This window comes from Schistocerca cancellata, chromosome 2 (genome assembly GCF_023864275.1).
Source record: "Schistocerca cancellata isolate TAMUIC-IGC-003103 chromosome 2, iqSchCanc2.1, whole genome shotgun sequence".
NCBI lineage: Eukaryota > Metazoa > Arthropoda > Insecta > Orthoptera > Acrididae > Schistocerca > Schistocerca cancellata.
The window spans coordinates 316,626,357-316,653,645 of record NC_064627.1 but is presented as its reverse complement, the minus strand read 5'-3'; the positions used below and the strand labels follow the sequence as shown (position 1 = coordinate 316,653,645).

Here is a 27,289-nt window from a genome sequence, read left to right as displayed (position 1 = left end):
TCTAATAACTGTATATTAAAACATATGAAAAAGTTGCCAGTTATTAGCATGACATCGACTGCTTACAAAGCAAAATTATTTTCTAGCTACAGTAGACAGCCTTGTGTTGGGATATAGTGCACCGGACAGACGAGATCGTAGAAAATCTCCGGAGATTGACCACATTTTCACGCTCTCGTCAACTCTACCCTTTACTTTAAATCTGCTTGCTCGTTTTGTTCGCTTTATAAACATAAGCAATGGAATATCCTTGTTTTTAAATTTAGTATACACCCTGATGCAATTACAGCACAGACTTAAGATTCCAGTTTATTAATCTGCTTATCAGTAACAATTGTTACTGTGGTTTGTCATGTTTAAGACATGCGTAGATAATTTTATTTTCACCAACAGTTGCAGTTCACACATTTAGGAAACGTGACCGCTTGATGTGGTTGTAATACTTGGAATCTTTCATTTGTCTCTGCAGTTCGTTCTTGTTCTTTCGATGTATGTTAATTTTAGAAGAATAGATTATGGAACTGTCAGTGTTTTTGCTGCATTCAACTATTTATATGTAAATAATTTTTTAAATTAAAATGAAATGACGCCAATAGTCAGCACTTTTCTTTTTTTATACTAACCATACTTTCTCATCATCCATTCCAACATTGTCTTTAAATAAGTGGAACATCTTGCTTCATTACCAAAAGGAAACTTCAAATTTTTCCATTAAAATATCAATAAGGTCTATATGGCCCACTAAGAACTGCTCATCTGTATTATAGTACTTCATGTAAACAACTGTTTCTTACTTGCCCATCTCAGTAAGGTAGTGTCATATCACTTACTTTTCACGGAAGCAACTTTTGGAATTTAGAAGCAGCTACATATTTTAAATATCTGGTGGCATGACAGTGCATTGGGTGCATCTTCTTGTTATTACATGAATGCTGTTAAATACTGATATGTTTTCCTGACTGCGTCCATAACAGAATAAAGTAATATATGGAGTAAATCACTATCTCTGCTGGCAAACTGTACAACATACAGTAATTGGTGGCATACAAACCCAGAATTATAATAACCTGAAATGTGTTTAGAGATTTCTTTAGGAATCACATTCCAGTGCCACCCCTGTTGTGTACATTACTTGGAACTCTGGTGGATTTCAAATAAATTCAGTAGTCCATAGTCAAGATATAAAATCAAGTTACATAGAGACTTTGTAACAATTCCCAAAGCTTAGAAAGATGTTCTGTACTGATCTAAGACTGCTTGAGTTTATGGGGTTTGTAGTTCCAAATGCTTGTCAGTCCCTCTTCTGATGTACCTATGTGTACTTCATGCAGCAGCTGTCATCACATGTCAAACAGGAGTGTGAAATGCATCCTTGACAAACTGGCAGTTTTCATTGCCTGAAATGATATATCACTTACTATAAAATATAGCACTGAACATAGTGAAATGGTATATAGCATTTCTTATATAATAAATATGAATATTAGTGATCACTGTCACATTGTGTGGAGTACAGACAATTCATTCTCTCTCTCTCTCTCTCACCTCTCCTCCCCCCACATCCCCCCCCCCCCACCACACACACGCCCCCCCCCCCCACACACACGCCCCCCCCCCCCCCCCCACACACACACCCTTCAGTCATTCGTTGCATTTTGTAAATGCCATCCTGAAGGAGACCCTTCACAGGTTTGTGGAACAAATGGAGGTGCAGAATGACAGATAAAAGCAACCACAGTAGGATACTTTCATAATGTACAGTAACAAATTTTGGTGAGTGCACATCTACTTACACAGATAATTACAGGAATACTTTTAGGTAGTTAGGTGACAAGAAGTTACTTTGAAAAATGCGTATGTTCTTACTCTTGACACTACTGAACTGCTGCTTTTATTTACAGTTTTGTTCTAAGCATTTATGTAATTTTATTGATCTGAGAAAACTCACGTATTTTGAAAGCTAAAAACATTTTCTTACATGCTTATTGCTGTTAGCAGTGATTTGCATCACACAAATCCAAAGTTTATGCTTAAATTATAAGCTTAACCAATGAGGCACTCTTAATTATTTTTAAATACTGGTATCAGAGAATTTCCAGTTTCCTTTCTGCAGTGTGCTACAGGTTTTTTCAACAGAATATAAAAGTTCAACTTGATCCCAAGAAATGGATAATATATAGATTATTTGGATATAATTTTTACTTAGTGTTGTGGTTGTAAGCTGAACAGTTCATGTTAAATTCACTCTTAACTATTAAGTAAAAACAACATTATTAGGTAAATATACAGGCATATAAGTGTAAGATATGTTAAGATGTGTGTGTGTATGTGTGTGTGTGTGTGTGTGTGTGTCAGAGAGACAGGGAGACAGAGAGAGAAAGTTGAGAAAAGTCCTTTAAATTTTAAATAGTTGAGGGGTTATATAGTTCAACTCTTTGTAAAATCATAAGAAATGACTGTTGTAGCAATTTGCTATAGAGAACTGTTAAAAACTGAAGGTGTTTATTGACAGAATCACAAAAATACTGAAGCATTGTATGGTATATACATTAATGTACATGGGTAATTTTGTTGCAGAGAGGTGTCCTATAATTAAATCTGCCATGGCATCTCCACACTACAGTTTGAGATGGAATAACCATCAGAACCACATCCTCAACGCATTTGACACACTGCTGCAAAATGAAACACTTGTGGATGTCACTCTCGTGTGTGAAGAGACAAGTGTTCGGGCACATAAAGTTGTTCTGTCGGCTTGTAGGTAAGCATTTTTATAAGTACTGTTCTTTTTTTTTTTTTTTTAAGGAAGGTAAAATTTCTAATGATTGTTAAAAATGACACTAGTAGGAGACAGCTGCATGATAAGCAATTCTTCCTGCCTTATTTTGTGACATTTCTGTCTAATATGTGCATTTTTGTCTCATTTGGACATATTAGTAGATCAGAGCTTCAAATCTACAAAAAGCTTTTTTCTGCCTTTTAACCAAATGTGCTGCTTATATTCCATCCCATATTCCACAAAACAGTAATTTTCAAATTTTAGCTGTTACCTGTAATATGATAGCCTCCAATGGGTAATAAAAAATTGATTTCCTTACATGAATATTATTGCACTCAATTTTTAGTTTTAGAAACTAATTAGCTAGAATTATGCACTGATAAAAAACAAAATCATCTTTGGTTGTCTTCCATCCCAAAATGACTGTAGTTTCTCTCTCAACCCAGTGTTCTGTTGTAGTTATCCTTTCTGTTACAGTTACTTGTTTCACTCCCTTCTCATCCTGTTTTGAACAATAAAAGCAACTATCTGCTATTTCACATTATTTTTCCTGTCTTCATAAGTTATACATCTGCAGATCCCTGTGTAAATACAGTTTTTTCTAATCTATTGTCTGCTGCCCACAATGAATTTCGCTTCTGCACCAACCTTTTCATCTTAGAGTAGCACTTGTAACCTACCATACATCTCCATTTACTTGTTGGATGTATTCCAAATATCTGTCTTCCTCTACAGTTTTTACCCTTTACAGCTCCCTCTAGTGCCATAGAAGTTATTCCTTGATGACTTCACAGATCTCCTGTCACCCTGTCTCTTCTTCAGGTCAATGTTTTCCATATATTCCTTTTCTCACCGATTCTGTGGGGAACCACCTCATTCCTTATCTAACCAGTCCACATAATTTTCAATATTCTTCTGTTGCACAACATCTCAGATGCTTTCATTCTCTTCTTCGTGGTTGTCCCACAGTCCATATTTCACTACCATACTACACTGTACTCCTAACACACATTCTCTGAAATTTCTTCCTCAAATTGAGGCCTATGTTTGATACTAGTAGACTTCTCTTGGTGATGAATGTACTTTTTGCCAGTACTAGTCTACTTTTACTGTCCTCCCTGCTCCATCCGTCATGGGATATTTTACTGCCTAGGTAGCAAAATTCTTTAACTTCATCTACTTCATGATCACCAATTCCAATGTTAAATTTCTTGCTATTCTCATTTCTGTTGCTTACCATTGCTTTCATGTTTCTTTGATTTATTGCCAGCCCATGTTCTGTGGTCATCAGAATGTTTGTTCCATTCAACACATCCCGTAATACTCTTCACTTTCACTGAGGATAGCAATATATAAGTGAATCTTGTTATTCATATCCTTTTACTATGGATTTGAATCCTGCTTCTGATGAGAATAACACCATCAGTAACCCACTCTCTGTCCTTCATTCCTGTTCATGACAGATCCTACTCCTGTTACACCATTTTCTTCTAATGTTGGTATTGCCCAGTTCTTGTACAATCAAAAATTCTAGTCTTCTTTCCATTTCACTTCACTGACTCCCATTATATCTAGACTGAGCCTTAGCTTTTCCCTTTTCAGATTTTCTAGCTCCCATAACATATTCAAATTTCTGACAATCTGTACCCTGACACATGACACATTTTCAGCTACAGGCCACATGTCCTTTGTGTACACATTGTGTGTCTTTAATGCATTAGTTTCCATTACCTTCTGCATCCTCATGCCATTGGTCATTGCGGAGCCTCCCACCTTTTAGGGACAATTTCCCTTTGCAGAATGAGGGTGACTTACACCAAAAGCATACAGCCACCATTACTTATGATTTTTTATTCAAAATTTTAGCACTGGTGATGTTTGAACTAGGACCTACGATGTATTGATTACTAGTCAAACACAACATAAAACTGGCATGTAAGATCACCAAAGTTATGTGCTGCCGAGCTTAGCTAGCACTTGGATGGGTCACCGTCCAGGGCTGTTGCGTGCTGTTGGCAAGCAGGGTGCACTCAATCCTTGTGAGGCCAATTGAGGAGATGGGGGATTAAGAAGTTGTGACACTGGTCATGAAAACTGACAACAATGGATGGGAAAGCAGTGTGCAGACCACATGCCCCTCTGTATCCGCATTCTGTGATTCCTAAGGGCTGAGGATGACACAATGGTTAGTAGGTATCATTGGGCCTTCATGGCCCATTCGGACAATGTTTACTTAGTCACTGTCCCTCATCATAATAAAAATACTGAAATATGAATGCAGCCACAATTAACAGCTTCTCCTAATTATATCTAACCTGCTGGCAATGCAATATGGTTTACTTTAGGTTTATGTAGTATACTTTTCTTTATGTCTCTCTTCATAATTGTGAACTTAGCTGTTTAATACTGAAAATTCCATGTGTTTTATGGTAACACACTTTAAATGTGTACTGAGTGAGGTGGCGCAGAGGTTAGCACACTGGTCTCGCATTCAGGAGGATGATGGTTCAAACCCACATCTCGCCATCCACATTTAGGTTTTCTGAGATTTCTCTAAATCAATCCAGCTGAAAGGGCACAGCTGACTTCCTTTCCCATCCTTGACACAATATGTGCTTGTGCTCTGTCTCTAATAACCTTGATGTTGACAGGATATTAAACCCGATCTCTTCTCATCCCACTTTATATATGTACAATCCAGGAAGACCAAAATTTTAAATTCTTTAAAAATGTTTCAGCATGATTTTCTATTAGTAACTCCTTTCACCATTTTTTTTTTTTGCTCATTTTTAAATTTTAGACATCTGTTTTTGCAAAACTTGCATTTCCCCGTAACATCACATCATTCTATAACAGGCTACACACATCTGCATAGTAAGAACGTATTACTGTTTCAGTGTTTCAGCAGTCCCTAAGCGTTCTTAAGACATAAGAGTATTGACTCAACCTCGTGTTCAGTAGGTTGACTTGCTTTTCTCATCTTAAATGGCCATCTAGAAACTTTGTTTGATGTTTATTCAGCGCATCAAATAATAGTAAAAAGAAGCAAGGAGAAGTATAATTTATTGAGAATTGAAAACAGACTTGACATTCAAGTGACAATCCTTCAGCTTTAAATAAAGGCAATTAAGGAGGACTAGGGATTTGATTTGGTAGTCAGGGGGAGCATTGACATAGGACAGAAACATTTTACAGTTTTAGAAATGAAATCAGTGAGGAAAAAGTTAGGTTAAACATAAAATAAATCAAAAAGAATAATACAAAGATGATAAACTGCAGACAATCTAGGAGCCTGCATCAGTGTTCAAGTATCTGCATTACACAAATTTCATGCCAATATGTCTAATTTGACGTAATTGTTGTATGCTTCACAAAGCATTAAAATTACATTGTATTCAGCGGCTTTTTGTAAAAATCTGCATGCAAATCTAAAAAGATATGTAACATGAATTGTATGTTTTGGGGGTAATGCAGTAGTTTCTCTGTGGTCTTTATCAAGCTGTAGTCCTAGCTGACTGATCCATTTGACACTAGAATTAGTAAAATTTGAATGATTTGAGCACCATATTCTAAGCATTTCTAATATTGTGACTATTACTGTTTGTTTTTCAGATACAGGCACACGATAATCCTTTGACCTACTTTTTGTTAATTCTTCTTTTTCAGTCCCTACTTCCAAAGGATATTCTCAGAGAATCCTTGTAAGCATCCTGTCATTGTGCTGAAGGACTTGCGGGGATGGGAAGTCCAAGCAATTGTAGACTTCATGTATAAGGGTGAAATAAGTGTCATCCAAGAACAATTAACATCACTTATAAAAGCTGCTGAGTCATTGCAGGTAAGACATTAAACTGATTACATATTCGGTTTCATTTTCTGCAGATAGTTATTTTTAGTGTTTTGTATGAAATTGGCATAATTGCCAATATGCCTTCTACATTTAGCTGTTCAGTTTTCTCTTCTATTTCACAATCAATAATTTTGTATGTAGTAGGATTAAGATACAAAATCTGGCCTTTGTAGGCAAGTCTGCCCGGTTGTGTTGTCCAGGTATGACTCACAACTTTTCCTCACAGTTTCAGTTTTTCCAGTATCTTCATCTAGTTTCAAAACTTAACCAAAATTATCCTACATGCCTCACTATACTAGCACTTCTGAATCATCATCATCATCAATCAGTGTTCTGGCAAAAGGCAGGTTTTCACATGGTAGTTCTCCAGACTGTCTGGTCTTCTGCCATCCTCTTCAGGTCTGCATAATTTCCTCTCCCCTTTATGTCATCTATCATATTGTATCTCCTTCTACCTCTCAGTCTTCTCCCACAAACCAATCCTTCCAAAGCATCTGCTAGCAAGCACTCCCTTCTCAATGAATGTCCCAACCAGTTCTTTTTCCTTTCTCTTACAAGCTTCAGCAGACATCTTCTCTCACCAACCCATTCCAATACTCTTTCATTACTCACTCTTTCCATCCAGCTTATTCCCTCCATTCTCCTCCACATCCACATCTCAAATGCTCCTAACCTTTTTTCATCCTCTCGTCTCAGCGTCCATGTTTCTGCCCCATATAGTGTCACACTCCAGACAAAACATTTGCCAAGCCTTTTCCTTAGACCTTTATCTAATTTGCCACATTAGATTCTCCTCTTTCTGTTGAATGCCTCCTTTGCTACGGCAATTCGAGTTTTCACCTCCTGATGGCATCTCAAGTCTTTAGTTATTATGCTTCCAAGATATTTAAATGCACTTACTTGACTAATGGTAGATTGTCCTATTTTAATACTGGACAGTCTGCCTCTTGTACTGATGACCATACTCTTTGTTTTTGCTGTGTTTATTTGCATCCCATATTCTACACAAGCTTCATTCAGATCTGTCCGCTCACTTTCTGCCACTAATACCATGTCATCAGCAAATCTTATATATTCTATTCTGTTTCCACCAATACATATTCCTCTTTTCTATCTAAGCCTTTCACAATAATCTCTTCAAGGTCTGCGTTAAACAACAGTGGGGAAAGGCAACAACCTTGTCTAAAATCTCATCCAATGCTGCTTCCTTCTGACATTTCATTTCCAGTCCTTAGCCTTACTTTCTGGTGTAAATATAAATTCTGTATCAGTCATCTCTCTTTCCAATCTACCTCTTTCCTCTTCAAAATATCCAATTGCTTGTTCCACAGAACTCTGTCAAAAGCCTTTTTTAAATCTATAAAAACAGCAAAGATTTCTCTACCTTTTTTCTTAACAGGCCAATAGCATCCCGTTTCTTTTCCTCTTCTAAATCTGAACTGCTCGTCTGCAATCCCTCTATCCATCTTGCCATATAGCCTTCTGTTCAACACTCTTAGCAAGACTTTAGCTGCATGAGAAATTAGACTGATGGCCCGATGCTCTTCACATTTTTTAGTGTTTCTCTTTTTCTCTATTGGTATCATAACTGTTGCTAGGAAGTCCTCAGGCCGTTCCCCTTTATCATATATCTCTTTACAGAGATAGACTATTTCTTTTCTTGCCTTGTTTCCCAGACTCTTCAACAATTCTGCTGGCAAATCATCAATTCCACGTGCCTTCCTGTTCTTTGTCTCCTTCAGCGCCTTTTCTACTTCTGCTTCCAAGATGGTGAATCCCTTTCCCTCTTCCGGCACATATTGCACCTCTTCAACCTTAATTTTGCTTTGCATTTCATCCCCCTTATACAGACATTCAATATATTCATGAAAGAAAGGATAATAGGAGAAATGGGTTAACTACAATTTAGGGGACATTTCCAGAATGAATCTTGTACTCTGCAGTGAATTATGCACTGTTTCAAAACTTCCTGCCAGGTTAAAAAGTTGTGCTGGACTCCAACAATCACATATACCATATTTTATTGTATAAGGTCACTCCTTACATTTTCTCTTCCCCTATTATTTTTCATCATTAAAAAATTGTTTTATGAATATCATGCATAAATGACTTGACAACGGGCAACAGTGGACACAACAGCACTTGGCATAAAAATATTTCCACTGTTACAACATAAGTAAATTTGAAAAGTGAAATTGCAGATGTATTTCTATGTCATTTTGCTGCAAGTCGTGATAATGTCAAAATATATAAACAGCGCAGCAAAATTTAAATTAAATGTGTTGCTGAGACAAACGGAATGAAAGCTGCAGAAAGACATTTCTTCGTTAGTCCTAATTGAATAAGGTATTGGTAGAGGCAAAACAATAAACTCATGGCTCCAAAGGCAAGCTCTAAATCTTTCTGTGGGCCTAAAACAGGGAAATATCCTGAAACTGGTAATGGTGTAATTCCTTATGTCAATGAGCTTCAGAATGATGGTTGTGCTGTCTGTTACGAAATGATTCAGAACAAAGCTTGCAAGATGTTGCCATGCTCACTGTTGACAGAAAGAATTTTAAAGCAAGCGTTGGTTGGGTGATTCATTTTATGAGACTGCATAATCTCAGTCTACAAAGGAGAACATCTTTGTGCCATCATTTGCCTCAAGACTACACAGATAGTGTAACTGAGTTCCATCATTACGTAATACAAGTGGGATATGCCATGTAACATTCACCATTTCTCCAACTAGCTCAAGAAGTGTCCTTCTGAAGATGACTGGAGTGGAGAAACTAAGATGCACAGTGATGTGCATTACAGCAAATGGAAATAAACTTCCACTGTATGCCATCTTTAAAAGGAAGACATTACCAAAGGAGACTATGCAACATGGAATTCGCTTACAAGTTCAGGAAAAGTGCTGCTTACCAGAAGATTTGATGGTTGATTGGTTGGAGAAAGTCTGGGGAAAACCACCAGGGACATTATTAAAAAGGAAGTTCCTTCTTGTCCTAGACAGCTCCCAGAGTTACCTTGTGGAAGTTCTAAAGGAGAAAATGAAATGGATGAAATCCCAGCCTGTCACTATCTCTGGAAGTTTAACATCCATTCTTCAACCTTTAGATGTCAGCATCAACAAACCTTTCAAAGTACATCTTCGACACTTGTATTCAGAATGTATGGTACCAGGGTCTCATCAGCTAACTGCAGGAGGCAAGATAAGGAAGCCATCAACACCAGTGATGTGCAAGTGGATAATCCATGCATGGGAGAAAATTAGTGTCGATATTGCTAAGGAGAGTTTTAAAAAAACTAGAATTTTTTGTGCCATTGACAGTTCCGAGAACAAAATATTGTGGAATAATGAAAATGAAGATGATTACGTGTTATCAGAGCTTGAAAATAGTGACAGTAGTGATGAAAATGAGGCTGCAGAACAGTTAGAGAAAAGAAACAATGAAACAATGCATTGCTGCTCTTCATTGTAGGCATACTGGAACCATGGTATGAATCCAGTTCTTTTGTGTTAATTGAAAATAAATTCACATAGGTACCACTTTTTTCATATATTACCATAAATGTAACTTTAACTTACATAATACAGTGTTTTTCTTCCTTTCTGAATTCCTAGGACCACCAATCTTCTATTCACATAATTTCCTCCCTAGTTTTGTCAAGAAAATTTTTCAGGCGTAGGCAAAGCTGTCATTTGTACTCAGGTGATTCATGTGAAAAGGTTTCTGATGTGATTATGCCTGCATGACAGGAGTTAACAGACTTTGAACTTGGAATTGCAGTTAAAGTTAGATGTATGGGACATTCCATTTCAGAAATCGTTTGTGAATTCAGTATTCCTAGATCAACAGCGCAACATATGAAGAATGTATCAGTTGGGACAGTGTGATGAAATTTGGCATTAATGGGCTATGGCAGCAGACAACCAACATGAGTGCCTTTCCTAACAGCATGAAATCACCTACAGTACTTTTTCTGTTCTTGTGGCCATATTGGTTTGACCCTAGACTACTGGTTGACCTGGTCAGATGAGTCCTAATTTCAGGTGGTAGGGTAGGAGTTGATGTAGGATTTGAGTGTGGTGCAGGCCCCATGATGCTATGGATCTAAGTTGTCAACAAGGCACTGTGCAAGTTGGTGGTGGCTCCATAATGGTGTGGGCTGTGTTTACATAACAGGGAACCCATAGTTGACTGGAAATGGTTATGGTTGGCTACTGGGAGACCATTTGCAACCATTCATGGACTTTACATACCCAAACAACAAGAGAATTTTTACGAATGACAGTGTGCCATGTCTCCAGGCCATAACTGTTCACAATTCGTTTGAAGAACATAATGACAGTTTAAGTGAGCAATTTGGTTGCCCAGACTGCCTGACATGAATCACATCACACATTTGTAGGACATAACTGAGAGATCAGTTCGTGCACAAAATCCTACACCAGCAATGTTTTCGCAGTTATGGATGGCTATAGAGGCAGCATGGCTCAGTATTTCTGCAAGGGACTTTGAATGACTTGTTGAGTTCTTGCCACATCCAGCTTCTGCAGTGTGCCAGGCAAAAGAAGATCCGACATGATATCAGGAGGTATCCCATGATCTTTGTCATCTCAGTGTATAAAATAACAGGGAAATATTGAACAAATATCTGCCAACAGCAACACACACATATGATTGCTGGAATACTTTGAAGGCAAAAATGTACCACAGCTCTTAAACTATTAGAAAACTACACAAACTACACAAAAACTTCCAGAGCCACATCAAAACCAACTGTGGATATATGAAACATATCATAACAAAAACTTTGCTGCACCAGTGAATATGTGTGAAGGGACTTCTGCGGAAGGTAGATTTAGACCAAATGGTGAAGGAATATATCAATTTACCTGATTATAAGCTGAAGGTTTTTCCCAAGTTCATCATTTGAAAGATACATGGTCATCTTAGATTTGCAGATTAAACTATTGCTGGTAATATCAATGTTTTACACTGTGAAATAGATAAATATAGGGGTCATCTTACATTTTCAGATAAAGCTTTGCAAATTGATGTCACATGCAGATGAATTTTGAAGAATTGAGGGATGGGAGTGGGGATCAGGCAGTGAATTTCATCACCCTGTCAGCATGAGAATGTACGCAGAGTACCTTGGCTTTTCATAAACATCTACCATGTTTAAACTGCAGTTTACATGAATCCATTTGTAGTTGGAACTCGCGAGGCCAAATAAGTAGCTGTTTGCATAAAGAAGCAGCGGCACCTTCAGATTTCATCTACTGGTAGGATCAGCTAGGAGGAATTGGTGACATGTTGATCACATGTGCAGTGATCATAGATTTCTCCTGAACTGCCTTGTAGATATCAGTCAGTCAGTCAGAACAGATCTAAGGCCTAATCTTTGAGTGACTTTCACATTTACTTGATGATAGTATATGTTTTGGCACGAGATGGTACAAATGTAGATTAGGGCCCATTAGCATACTTCTATGCTCCATGCATTGGTTGTCAGTCTTCGCAATGAAGTATGACGGAAACAAAATGATGTGTTTTGAAAGCTGTTTTCTATGGTCTCACAATAACCACAACATAGGAAATTGCAACATATTGAAAAGAAACAGCCAAATATTTGTGTCAGACACGATTACAAATTTCATTGCTGCCTCTATATATAAATATGTTGTATCTCTTCTTACCTCTCAATGGATATATGAAACTATCAACCCAGATAATTACACAGGTGATGATGATGATGGTGACAAGTATGATGAAGTGATACCACATACAATAAGCTTAGATAGTAATCATAAAAGGATACGAAAGTAAAAATTAATGTAAACCCTTTCTTTTTGTTTATTTTATTTCTCATTATATTATCAAGATGTAGACTATCAATGAATATTATATGTTTGGAACATCTAGAATTTTAACTTTTTTAGGCTGATACTTTATATAGATAAAATAGTTTGTAATTCTGATTAGCCATAGCACGTTAAAAATAAAATTTCCTCAACATGCCTCTTAAGAAAAGGGGTCATCTTATACTCAGATAAATATGGTATACAGGAGCTATTCAAAGTAAAGAAACTTGAAGAAAATATTATGTTGAGGAAGAGAAAGAGTATGAAGATGAGATGCAAAATGCAATACTTAAGAATTTGACTGAGCATTGAAAGACATTAGTCAAAATAAGGCATCTGGATTAGACAAAATTTCCTAAGAGTTATTACAATCCTGGGAAGATCCCAGTGTGATAAAACTGTCCTACCTCATCTGTAGGCTATACGAGACAGACATACCTCAGACAGACGGTCATCAAGAAGAATGTAATAATCATAGTACTTGACTAGTCAGGTGCTAACAGGTGTGGGTATAACAGAGCCATCACTTTAAAAAGTCATGTCTCCATAATACTCTGAGGGATTACATACAGAAGTATGGAACAACTGGTAGAAACTGACGTGGTGTAAAACAGTTAATATTCTAATTAAATAGAATTACACTGGAAGCTGTACTGACCCTGTGACTTTTCTTAGAAAATACACAACTGGCCATTAAAATTGCTACACCAAGAAGAAATGCAGATGATAAACGGGTATTAATTGGACACGCATATTATACTATAACTGACATGTGATTATATTTTCATGCAATTCGGGTGCATAGATCCACAGAAATCAGTACTCAGAATAACCACCTCTGGCCATAATAATGGCCTTGATACGCCTGGGCATTAAGTCAAACAGAGCTTGGATGGCATGTACAGGTACAGCTGCCCATGCAGCTTCAACACGATACCACAGTTCATCAAGAGTAGTAACTGGCAAATTGTGATGAACCAGTTGCTCAGCCACCATTGACCAGACATTTTCAGTAGGTGAGAGATCTGGAGAATGTGCTGACCAGAGCAGCACTCGAACAATTTCTGTATCCAGAAATGCCCATACAGGACCTGCAACATGCGGTCATGCATTATCCTGCTGAAATGTAGGGTTTAGCAGGGATCGAATGAAATGGAGAACCACGGGTCGTAACACATCTGAAATGTAACGTCCACTGTTCAAAGTGCCGTCAATGCGAACTAGAGGTGACCGAGATGTGTAACCATTGGCACCCCATACCATCACACCGGATGATACGCCAGTATGGTGATGACGAATACACACTTCCAATGTGCGTTCAACACGATGTCGCCAAATATGGATGCGACCATCATGAGTCTGTAAAGAGAACCTGGATTCATACGAAAAAATTATGTTTTGCCATTCTTACATCCAGGTTCTTCGTTGAGTACACCATCATAGGCGCTCCTGTCTGTGATGCAGCGTCAAGGGTAACCGCAGCCATGGTCTCCGAGCCAATAGCCCATGCTGCTGCATATGTCGTCGAACTGTTCGTGCAGATGCTTGGCTTGCAAATGTCCCCATCTGTTGACTCGGGGATCGAGACGTGGCTGCACGATTCCGTTACAGCCATGCTGATAAGATGCTTGTCATCTCAACTGCTAGTGATACGAGGCCGTTGGGATCCAGCACGGCGCTCTGTATTACCCTCCTGAACCCACTGATTGCATATTCTGCTAACAGTCATTGGATCTCGACCAACGCGAGCAGCAATGTCGCGATATGATAAACCACAATCGCGATAGGCTACAATCTGACCTTTATCAAAGTCGGAAACGTGATGGTACACATTTCTCCTCCTTACACGAGGCATCACAAGAACGTTTCACCAGACAACGGTGGTCAACTGCTGTTTGTGTATGAGAAATCGATTGGAAACTTTCCTCATGTCAGCATGTTGTAGGTGTCACCACTGGCACCAACCTTGTGTGAATGCTCTGAAAAGCTAATCATTTGCATATCACAGCATCGTCTTCCTGTCGGTTAAATTTCGCATCTGTAGCAAGTCATCTTCATGGTGTAGCAATTTTAATGGCCAGTAGTGTAGTTGAAGTAAGAAAAACCTACTTCTATAGTGTTTGTAGATTTGGAAAAAGCTTTTCACAATGTTAACTGGGATACACTCCTTGAAATTGTAAAGGTATCTACTGTTTGTACAGAAACCAGACTGCACCTATAAGAGTCAAAGTATATGAAAAGGAGGCATTAATTGAGAAGAAAGTGAGATATGCTTGTAGTGTATCATACATGTTATTTAATCTGTACCTATGGCAAGCAGAAAGGAAACCTAGGAGAAATTCAAAAAATCATTGAATTTTCATGAAAAGAAATAAACACAAATTTGTTAATGGAGTAGTAATTCTGTCAGAGACAGGAATGGATTTGGATGTACAGTTGTTTGGAATGAATAGTGCATAGAAAACTGGTTATAATATGAATGCCAACAACAATAAAATAAGGGAGTGTAGTGAAACTAAATCAATAGGTACTGAGGGAGTTAGATAGGCAAATGAGACACTACAAGTGGTAGATGAGCTTTGCTTGAGTGGCAGAGACTGCAGAAGTAAAGAAGATATAAAATGCACACTGGCAGTAGCAAAGAAAGCTTTTCTGCAAAAGAGAAGTTACGTAATGTACAATACAAATTTAAGTTTTAGGAAGTCTTTTCTGAATGTATTGTCTGAAGTGTAGCCTGATATGGAAGTGAAACATGGATGATCAACAGTACAGGTAAGAGGAACACAAATGGTTTTGAAATGTGGTGTTACAAAAGCAGCGAAGAAGTACTAAATGAATTTGGGAAGAAAAGATCTTTATAGCACAATTTGACCTTAGAAAAGGTTGACAGGTCACGACTGGAGGCCTCAAAGAATGTTTAATTTGGTGACGGAGGAAGTGTGTGCGTGTTTGGGGGGAGGGGGGATTAAAATTTTATTTTAGAAGGGGACCAAGGCTTAATCTCAAACAAGTCATTGGTCTGAAGATCACAACCATAACATGGAAGAAACTTGTGCAACTACACAATTTCTTGAACCACAGTGAAAATTTTAGCTGATTTATCATCATAAGCTATGCATTTAGCAGTGCATGGAAGTGTGAACTCGATACAGAAAGAGCACAGAGGAAGATTTCTCATAGTTTACCCCCTGATGTAAGTGGTGGTATTGCAAGTGACACTGAACAGAAAGTACAAATATAATCTATGGAGACATTGGGTGCCACCTCAGTATGTGCAATCTCTGTGATGTATTCCTCCCAATCAGATGGTGAAGTAATCTGGCTAATCAGATGGTAATGTAATCCATCTGATCAGATGACATCCTCAGGGCATGAAAGTAAATGGGAGGCTCATGAGTTTCACAACAGTCAGGGTTAACCCCTGATGATGACAATAGAGGCAGTCGTCAGAAACTAGGAATTTTATTTGAATTTAACATGGCAAGTATACTGAGCACTTGTTATCGGAGGACTCCATTGTGAAAGTCTTTGTAGTCTTATGATTTGTCCCCAGGCCTTCTCACTTGTGGTGCCACAAAAATAAATAAATAAAATAAAATAAAAAATTGAACATGGCGGGTGATGTGTCCACTTTACATGGCATTCTTGTGTGAACTACAGTATGGTACTTGGTGTCAACAAATTGGCAATTGGACTGTGTCACACTATGACTGTATTAAGAGTGGAAATTGGTGTTAAAAATGTAGTTGATTAGTGTTAGTTACATGTCTGAGATGTGTAACATTTATTTATAAAACATTTAACCCTTATTGGGATCACTGCCATCTTAGTATCATATTTGTGTAACAACGACATTTACATGCATAGTAATATTATGTAAATCTGCATGGTCACTGGGACAGAGTCAGCTGTTAACAAAAAGACTGTGGTTTCACTGATGTGCTTTAGCTGAAGCTATCCTCAACCCAAAGATTGCTTTGAATACTGCAGTACTTTACCAGGAATGGTACTGTTGGATGTGGTATATGTATGGTACACCTATGAACTGACACATAGCCAGTTACAGGTGGACATGCAGTTCCACATGGGCTCTAAACCATGTGCCTACTTGACAGTTTTCTTATGCCCAAAACACTGCAGAAGTAAAAAAAGTGATGAGAGACAGAACAATATCCTAGGACCAAAGAGGGGCTTCAGAACTTCTTAACAGTGAACTAATGATAACATTGTCTGAAGATGTGTTACATTTGCACTGTAAACTGAAGCATTATTAGAACCTGAGTATATAATTTATACCATCTGCAGCTTCATTTAATATTGTATACTCATTAGATATATTGCTGGAAAAAGAAATTAAATGAAGAAACTTATGACTGAACTTGTTGAACTATATTGTGCATACATATTTTGTTAAATACGTTTTCTAGGTGCGTGGTCTGGCTCACACAGAGCATGCTGTTTCGGAAAAGGATCAGCCACATACGTCACCACCACCACCACCTCCACCACCTCCATCAGCTACACTTACTCCACTGGAGAAGCTGGGACTATTTGCGTCAGCACCACCACGTAATTTCTCAAGTTCCACCGGTCATTCAACAGAGAAAGACTCATTTTCTCTGTCACCAGGACTGCAGGGTCCACCTCAGCACTTTGAGTCACCACTGAAACTCCCTCAGTTATCTCACATGCCACATATATCATTTACTGAAAATCCACCTTCACCTCAGCCAAGAAGGAAACAGGTGAGTTATTTTTCCTGCTAACTTACAATGAAAATTTAGATTAATAATTCAATAAAAGATAGGAGAGAAGAAAGGCTGATGTACAAAGATAAGAAGGGGAAGAAAAAGAAGAAAGAAATAATCCAGTTTTCAAAAATTTTACCTTGAGAGAAAGACAGATAGGAAAAATTAATATTAATAAAATAGTTCATGCTTGACACGGTTAAACAGTTGGCTGATGCAACATACATTAAATGGTTTGTGACATGCTACAGTTGGGCTCTGTTTTATATAAGGAATATTGTTCATCCATTTCATATGTTTTCTCAAGTTTTGAAGATGATAATCTGCTTCCATGGAAGAATAAAACAGGAAATTGCATAATTATTTCTGTATTAAAATAATGTATGGCAATGGTGTAAAAAATAAATGTACAAAGTTGACTGAGGAATGTATACTTACTCCATTACTGCATAGTATAGAGGAGATGTGAACCATACATCATCAGTTTCAGTTACAGACAACCAACTGGAATTTTATACAAGTAGCCAGTGACAAATGAGGAGATGTCTATAGGCTGCAAATATGAATCACTCAGCTGTGGGGATGGCCATTTCTTCACTTTGCATTTGCTACGTGCTGATGTTTTTGGTACTGATATTTGTGGTAGTTCTGTACCAGTACATGTCTGTTTTTGTTAATCACTTTGTCTGAGAAAAAAAAATCTTTGCTGTAGTGACAGACTGATCAGCAGCAGAGTCTAAGGTCTAGATTAGTTCGAAGATATTTGTTAATTTGCCACAGGCAAACAAAACGCAGTTTGCTTTTCCTCTGCCTGAGATTTCTTTAGTTACAAATTTATAGTGATTTGGTACTGTGACCAAAAAGATATGAAGGAACTTGTAAGATATGAAAATCTTGATATGTATGTAGCACATTGGCAATAAAATGGTATCGTTTAGTGCTGAACACTTTTCATTTATAGTCACTTACTCTTAAGTACACATTAGTTATTCCATTGATGCCATATAAAAGCTCTGCAGGTGTGGTCTATCTTCATTGTCTGAAATATTGGAGTTAATGAATGTTGATATGTCAGACATCTGTTCTGTGAGTAGTAAATTAATATTTACACAGCACAGAAAAGTATCATGGTTGGAATCAGGATGTACATTAGATGCTAATTTGGATAATAAGTAACCAAATAACACTATTCAGGGCATTGAAGGTGTCATAGCAACAGACTGTCAGCTAGACTAGATGAAACATTCTTAATTGCCAGCAGGCTTTATGAGACCCTGAGTGAAACATGTAATGATGCTATATTTTATGTTTGTCAATCCTCTTAACAGCCAAAATTATCTTCTTACAAAGTTCCCATTTCATGTTACTCAGTAACAGAAAGACATTTAGTGTTGTTGCTGAGGAAGAAATGGTGAATCTCAAGACTGAATTATTAGTAATTTTTAATTTTATAATAATAAGACCCAATTAGTTAGAGAATTAAAACAATTTTACAGGAGAAATGTTACAGAAATAGGAAACAAATTTGCATTTCAGAGTTACAACTAAAAATAAAGAATATATCTTTCCAATTAATATGACACTGAACCAAAACATAGAACACAAACAAACTTTCTTTCTTTCTTGGGGCCTTTGTCCCACATCATCTGGGGTTGACTGTGTTACTATTGATTTGGCAGTGTTAGTCGCAGAGGGTGGCTGGATACCCCGAACACCCCAGGACAAAAGTAGTGCACCCCAGTTGTCTGTGTCTAGTGTAAGCCATGGAATAATGTGAACGTTTTTCAAATGTCTGCAAGTTGTGTAACTGAGGCGGAACATGGGGACCAGCCTGGTATTCACTTAGCAGGATGTGGAAAATCGCCTAAAAAGCACATCCAGGCTGACCGGCATACCGGCCCTCGTTGTTAATCCACCAGGCGGATTCGATCTGGGGCCGGCGCACCTACCCGAGTCTAGGAAGCAGCGCATTAGTGCTCGCAGATACTCTGGCGGGTCACAAAGAACACAAACGATGGAAAGAGTAAAAATAACCACTCACTGTAAGATGGGATTTTAAGTGATATACAGGAACATAAACGAAATGAACATCTTATTGAGGTTTTAGCTAAAAACAAACAAACTAGCATTAGACTTACACATACACATGCAACTACATTGCCCCATTGTTGTGATCCCACAGTGGTGAGAGGTTGTGTAAAGTGTAATGGGTGGAGCAGATGAGAGAAATGAGGAAGGAAGAAGTTAGAAATGGAGAAAAATGCCTGAAGGAGAGAAGAGTAGCAAAGAAATTAGATAGGTGTGTTGCACCAGTGAGCTCACCCTCCTGCAGGCGATGGATGTCATCTGTAGTACACAATGCAATAGGAGACATGTTTTTGTGGGGGGTTAGTGAGCAAGATAGAAGAGAAGTAGAGGGAGATTGTGGACGAAACAGTGTGAATGTAGATTAATAGATGTTGTGTAGCAGTCATTGAAGTTGAACATTTTGAGGTCAGAACTGTGCCCTGACATTGGACTGTCTACTTTGTTCTTGACCATAATTTGGCAGAGGCCATTGCTTCGAGAGGACAATGGGTTGGTGGTCATACGTACATAAAAAGATGTGCAGAATTTGCAGTGAATATGTGCAGAAGTTGCAGTGAATTTGTTACATGATATGACTCCTCACAATTGGCCATCCCTATAATAGGGCAGGATACGTTTTTGATAGGACTGGCATTTGTGCAAGGATCATGCCTTGCACCTGAGTCTGTCACATGTGTGTGACTCATGCGACAGATTGTGAGTTGACTGGCTTAAGGATAGAGGAGGATATTTCAAGGACTGAATAGAGAACAGAATGTAACTTTGAAAGAGGTGGGAAGGGTCTTAGGAAGGATCTTCCCATTCCAGGGCATTTTGATAGGTAGTAGGAGTTTTTATGGAAGATGTGGTTAAGTTTTCACAATCTGGGGTGGTGTTCTGTACTAAGGGTACTGCTTTTTTGCAGGTGGCTGGTACATGTGGTTGGACTTTTCTTTGTGTGTTAGTATTTACAAGGCTGACATTGGTGCCTGTAATGAAAGCAGGACATTTTATACCCCGCCCATTCCATATTTTATTGAAAGTTTAAAATAATAATCCATCTGTATTTTCATTTGATAATCAATCATGTCTTTGTTTTTAGACTTCTTTTTTGCAGCACTAGCTTTACTTGTTCTAAATAATTTTGATAAATAGTTTACATTTCATTTCTATCAGGCTCGGCCTCGAAGACGATCTGGAGACTTTGGTGCTCAAGATTTGACTAAAGGTACAACAGCATCACCACCATTAGAAACTGCAGAGAATTTGTCAATGAAAAAACCTGTGAACCACATGCTTAGTAACAATGTAAGTGCATCGGCTCTTCCAGTCCAACATGGTGCATCTGTTCCTTCACCGCATCAAGTGGTAAGTCATCATTACTCATTTATAATTCGAAATCTTGTCATTTTTTATTATTTATAACTCTTGCATGAAAGATATTTTGCCATGTAGAATTTTCAATATTCACAGGATCACACATCTTGCCTGACACACAGAAAGAAAAAATTGACTGGTCTGTGAACTATCCATCCAGTCCAGATGATAGTAGGGTGTAGGAAACCAAAGATTTAGTATATGATCCAAACAAATGTCCCCTCAGATGAGACTATTAAAATCCTAGTAGTCAACATTTGAAACAAAGAGCCAAAGAAGACCAGAGCATTCTTGAACAGTAATGGAGCTCATGTATCACTAGGCACAGAAAGCTGGCCAAAACACAAAATCTACAGCAGTCAGATATTTGGGGTGAATCTAACTGTATTTTTAAAAGACAGGCTAATGAGAAATAGAGGCCATGTATTCACTGTAGCAGTCAAGAAACTAGAATCCACCAAAAGAGTACTTGAAGCTGCATGTGAAATTGTTTGGGCAAGACTCAGAATCAAGGGTGGGCAAAAACCAGAATAAGTAGGAAGAGTTATGTGTCTAGTAAACTACATACATGGGCAGTAGTGTCATATTACAAGGAGGAACTCAAGATATTTAGTTCGGGCCAGGAACACACAGGCAAAGTGTGACTCGATTTTAGAAGAATAATTGACCAAACACTCATGTACATATTAGAACAGTAAGTTCATGAAGACAGGGGTTTTCCACAGTAGACAGTCTCCGTAAAGAAGCTGCTTAGGAAGCAGAGATTACTGCACAATAGGTGTAAAAGAAAGTGTAGGCCAATAGATAAAGAGAGTCTTTATGAAATGTGATTAGTTGTCAAAAAGGCAATGTGTAAAGCCTCCAATGACTGTGCCAGAATCTTGTAGAAAGACTTCTCACAAAACCCACAGAAATTGTGATCATATATTAAAGTGTGAGTGGCACCAAAGCTACCGTCCAGATACTCGTTTATGGTACAGAAACTAAAACTAAGGGTAGAAAACCAAAAGGAGAAATGCTGAACTCCATGTTCATAGGTTTCTCTGCAAATGAAGACACAGGACTGTGAAAGCTTCAATTTTCACACCACTGCATAGCTTAATAATTACCTATTAGTCTCAGTGGTAGAGAGAAACAATAAAAACTGCTAAAATTGAACAAGGCATCAGGAATCCCTGTCATATTACATATAGAATTTGCAGTGGAGTTAACCCCACTTTTAACCATAATATAGTGCAAACAAAAGCCTTTGGCTGGTAGATGGAAAAATGACTTCATCACACCCATCTACAAGCTTAAAATACCATCCACTGTCATCAATTTCCATCTGTTATAGTATTTTAGACCATATTCTGAGCTCAACCTAATGATTTACCTTGAACATGATGACCTCTTCCATGCCAATTACTGTGGATTCCAAAAACATTCAAAACCCATTTCATCCTTTTCTCACATTACATCCTGAAAACTATCAGGTAGATGCAGAAATTCCAGAGCTCAAAGATCATGTGGCTCATTATCTTGCCAACACTTATTAAATGCACTATGATCACATGGAAGTTTGTGACTGGGGTGAGGATTTAGTGATATAGCACGTAGCAAGTTGTTTTGGATGGAGAGTCATCTCAAAAGATGTAGAAGTTATAATAAATAAACAAATACCATCTGGACCACAACTTTTTAATTACTGACTTCTGGTTTCAGGTTGAAGTGGGAACAAAAAAGCAGTAACTTGTTCTTTTTTTACATATTTTAAAAAGTTAGTGTAAAATTACCATCCATTTGTGAACTTTTATCATTTTAATGAATAAGAATAGGAATAAACTGAGGATTCTTACTGTAAGTTAAAAAAGAGAAAGGAAAAGGAGTCTAGTCACAAAATAACCATAACTGTGTAAACATAGTACATTTCAGCATGAGTGATGCATTGCACAATAATAGATAAAAAACAAATATTATAAACATACTGACAGCACACTGCATGCTTTATATTTTCATTGTTGTGTACATATTTTAAAAAGCCAGTGCAAAATTACCGAGCATATCTGAGACTTTAAGAATTTGCTTTCATTTTAATGGATAAGGATAGAAATATGCTGAGGACTCTTACTGCAAGTTAAAATTGAAGAAGACAAAAGGATCTAGTTATAAAATAACCATAACCATAGCATTTAGAAGTAACTTCAGCAGTGCCTCCAAATGTGTTGGAGCCCTTGTTAATGCAGGGTATTAATGGCCTTGTCAATATTAATAGTAACCTCAAGAGTTTTGTGGGTGATGTAGCTGTTTATAATGAAAGATTATCGAAAAACAGCTCCACATATGCAGTCAGATTTTAATACCTTTCAGAATTTTGCTAAGATTGGTAACATGGTTTAAATGCTAAGAAATGTAAAATTGTGCACTTCACAAAACACACACACATGCTATCCTATGATGAATGAGTCAAAATTGGCATGAACTAATACAATTACCTGAGTGTAACAGTCTTGGGATGATATGATCACTTAGGATCAGTTGTAGACAAAGGAGGAGACAGATACGGTTCGTTGATAGGGTAATGGAAAAATTCAGTGAGTTTGCAAAGGAGGATTTTTGCTTTTGTAAAGGTGTGCTACGAAATTAATGGGTACTTCCTCTGGCTTATTTGACTAATTGATATATGTTACTGACACTCCCCATAGCCTTTAAGTATGAATCCAAATGAAGTACAGTTTGTACAGTTACTTACATGATATGAAGAGTAGCCAGACATAAACCACATACTTACTGAGAACCAAACCATAGACTGACAGATACACACTTCCCCTGTGTCAACACAATGAGAAAATTAAGTAGTTCAGACTGGCTCAAGCCAGCTTGTATGCAGGATTCTGGTAGTTGTGGCCCCATCAGAGGACACTCTTGCTGATAAGTGTCATCTGGATAGTGGCACTGTGGTAGTCAACAGTGATATAGTGTCAGCTAATCAGTTTTCATAGTGATGTCTAGTGGCATCACTATACTTAACAAAACTCATGGTTGGCTCACCCTAGGTTATTGCTTACATGTGTGGGACCCAGACAAAATGAGATTAAAAGACGGTACTGAATGTACACAATGAAGGGCAGCCTGAATGATGACATGTTCATTTCACCCACAGGAGACCGATATGGAAAAAACTTAACTGTCAAGTGCTTGACACACACAGAGGAATTTAAATAGATGCTCTCCCATGGAAAAAACACTGTCGTTCAGATCCATCATTCAAGCAGGTGTGAACACAATTTGCACAGTTATTATCATTTGGAAATAACACAGTTCACAGTCTGATCCTATTGTCACAGTGAACATAATTGAAGCTTTACAACCTCTGCAATAATAATCACTAATTCACTTCCCAATTAATCATTTAAACAGTCAATAAATCCTTGAACAAAGTCCTGTTATTTGATGAAACAAGATACATTTTCTGATTTGTAACTTGAACTGATTCATCTGTGATATGTTTCACAATATTGGTGAACATAGATTATGTACGTTTCATAGCTCTCTGCAGACTGACTAAAATGGCTTCAAACAAGCATCCTTTATACTTTTTAAATAACTGAAACTGAATTTGTCTATTATTGTTTCCTGAATTTTCATAAATTAGCATTATATATTAACATTTCTGAGTAACCGAATAGTGAATGGATATTCATTTGAAAATTAACTTTCAGGTACAGTAGCAGTTCCAATTGAATTACACTGGTTAGTTTGCCAAAATATGGGATTCTATTTCAGTAACAATATTTTAACTACATAATTTAGTTACTCTGAAACTAAGTGAGTGCAGGTGATGCTAATATACTTTCATGATTAGCTGTAGAGATATTTCAGCTGTTTATGTAGCTTTTTCATTTATGTAATCAGGAAGTTAGTAACAAACTATTTATTTACATATAAGCAATGATAGCAAAATCTGAAATTACTGATATTTTGTAATAAACATAGTTTTTTGGCAAACTAACTAGTTCATTATACTCCTGATGACCAAAGAAATGTAACAGAGAATAAAATTAAGTTGGATAAGCCCTGGGTCAGTATTTGCCAGATGGGAGGGAACATAAAAATTGGAAGGAATATTCTTTCTTCTTTTCATTGCCACCCGCATTGTGCTTTGTAGACATGTACTATTAAATAGCTGACTATATAATCCAATATCTGGACAATAAGCTACAAAATTTTTACAAAAAATTTCACTCATTCAAATTCAAAATCAGTTTGGTTATCAAAACTGACCATTACGCACGATACAAAGATACACTAACTGTCCCAAAACACATTCAAATACTGTGTCATACACTATCCAAGAGAAACCATATTTAATTATCAAAAATTCTTTTTAAATTCAAATGATTTTTGTTTTAGTGGCTCTGAAAGTCAGAAATTAATAGCAAAAGAAAACAAATTGGGAAGTCTACACACTCTTCATTATTCACAATAGGAAGAACTTCCCATCTTCCAGTCACTTCATTATTTATTGGTCACCAATACACTTTTCGTTGTTGTACTTAGCTGAAGATTGGTCCATGCCTCTTTCAGGTCCAAATGATTGTCCCATGTCCTCTAATTTGACCAATGCCCTTGGAGGTGGTTATTCTCCATTATTGTATGTGGAAACGAAAACAAAACATCCTACTCTAGCACACAAATAATTATGATAACTGAATCTATAAGAAAATGTTTCATTTTTAATTTTTCATGTTGACATAACAGGTCAACTTTCACAATGTATAGAGAATGGAATCTGTTTCATCTCCTCCTATACCTTAACTCAAATCACTTACTCACTTCACTGCACTCAAAAGTCCAATTTACAAAATATTTCATGTACCCCAATTTCTATTTCATTAATGTCAAATCCAGTCAGCATGTATGAATTAATGTTTACTCATTGCAGTGAGCTACTCAATTAATGGAACTTTTGTCCTTTACTGATCATTATCCTTATTGGAAACACAAATAGCAATTACTAATGGCAAGAAAATTGAATATGCAGCAAAACATGATTAGTGCTACATCAAAATATTACTCTTGTACACAGTTTTTTTGTATGCAGTGCCATAGATTATATACAAAATATGTTGCCTCACTCATAAAAGACATTCCATTGCACAAAAACCATATGCACCTGTACACAATTCACGTGTTATACTTACTTATGCCTGTTATTTCTCTCATTTACTGCTCAGTATCAGCAGTACTGATTTGCTTTCACTCTTATTTCTTGTAAAAACCCTGTTAGATGTGTTATCAATAATTATTCTACTGCAAAGTCGGGCTCCCTACCCATTCATTCCTTACCTAATACATTTCTGCTTGTTACTTCATTTCTACTGCATTTATTATAGATGCATCAATATACCTTATGTCCTTGCATGATTATTACCTCATTACTCCATTATCTAAGAAATAAGCACCTGCTTTGCTCATCACATACAAAAAATGAACCTACAGAGCTACACTCCGCAATAACAAATCCTAATGTTGTATACAAAATTTACTCACATTACATACCAGACAAAATATCAGTTGCTGAAATCATCACTTAACTGGATTCCATCATATTACTTTAAAGTGAGGTTTAAGAGTTACACATATACAGGTCTTGCATTTTAATTCCATATACATTACTGAAGGTAGCTATTTCTTAACTGTATTCTTTTACTAATGCCAGAAGGGCTATACTATTGACACAGTTTAATGCATATGAGCAAACCTCTCCATAACTGATTGCACCGAGTACAAAGCTTTTTGTATGTACTTTTTATAATACTAAACCAAATACTCAAAATGTTCTTCCTTTCTTTCTTTACTTCTGCCGCTGCACAAATTCCTACTGATTCAACACATTAGCTGATTAACTTTTGATTTTATATATGATTTTCATATTTTTTCATGTTTCTCACATATCCTGACTCACCTTTCATTTTCCATTCATGTTACCTATTTGCTGAACAAAATTTATTACTATTGACACGAAATTCTCCTTGCTATTACTATGCACTGAAAAAAAACTTCATAAAATTTAGCAAAATTTTCCTGTACTGTATATGCTTCACATTATTTCATTCTATTCTAGCTCTTATTGGTATACAAAAATCCCATCCTAAAATAGTGAACATTTATATACATTTAAGCTAAGCAGTGTAGAAGGTAATTACTGTTCACTTATAATCTACAGACAGGATAGTAGAAGAGGATTGTGTGGTCTATGAAAGGAAGAATAAAATCACCCAGCTTGGGGGAAGCATTACCACTACATAATGAATTCAATACAGAGCAGTGAATGTCCTAAAGGGTACTAGGGAAGTTTTGAAATACAGCTTTATCTGTTTAGTTTTTTCAAAGTAATTTCTTGCCCATTAAATAAACCTCTCCATGCTCTGAAACCAATCACTAAACCAGTTCTCCCAAGTTTCTGTAGGGAGTAAGGCACACTCATTGTCCCAAGCTTTCAGGAGGCCCTCATCACTTGAAAACTGCACTCCTTTCAGCTTCATTTTCACATGTGGAAAAGTGAAAAGTCACAAGGAGAAAATTTGGACTGTAAGGAGTGTGCGCAAGAAGCTTCAGTCCTATAC

General features: G+C 37.1%; 1 protein-coding gene across 1 annotated transcript in view; it reads left to right on the top strand.

Moving 5' to 3' along the window:
• LOC126153665 (protein jim lovell-like) overlaps positions 1 to 27,289 on the top strand; it is a 791,593-nt gene that overhangs the window by 743,033 nt on the left and 21,271 nt on the right. Inside the window, exons 4-7 of the mRNA XM_049916086.1 lie at positions 2,578 to 2,761; positions 6,446 to 6,617; positions 16,917 to 17,234; positions 20,481 to 20,672. Of these exons, the coding sequence (XP_049772043.1) occupies positions 2,604 to 2,761; positions 6,446 to 6,617; positions 16,917 to 17,234; positions 20,481 to 20,672 (840 nt within the window). The 5' untranslated portion in view covers positions 2,578 to 2,603. The remainder of the gene's footprint in view (positions 1 to 2,577; positions 2,762 to 6,445; positions 6,618 to 16,916; positions 17,235 to 20,480; positions 20,673 to 27,289) is intronic.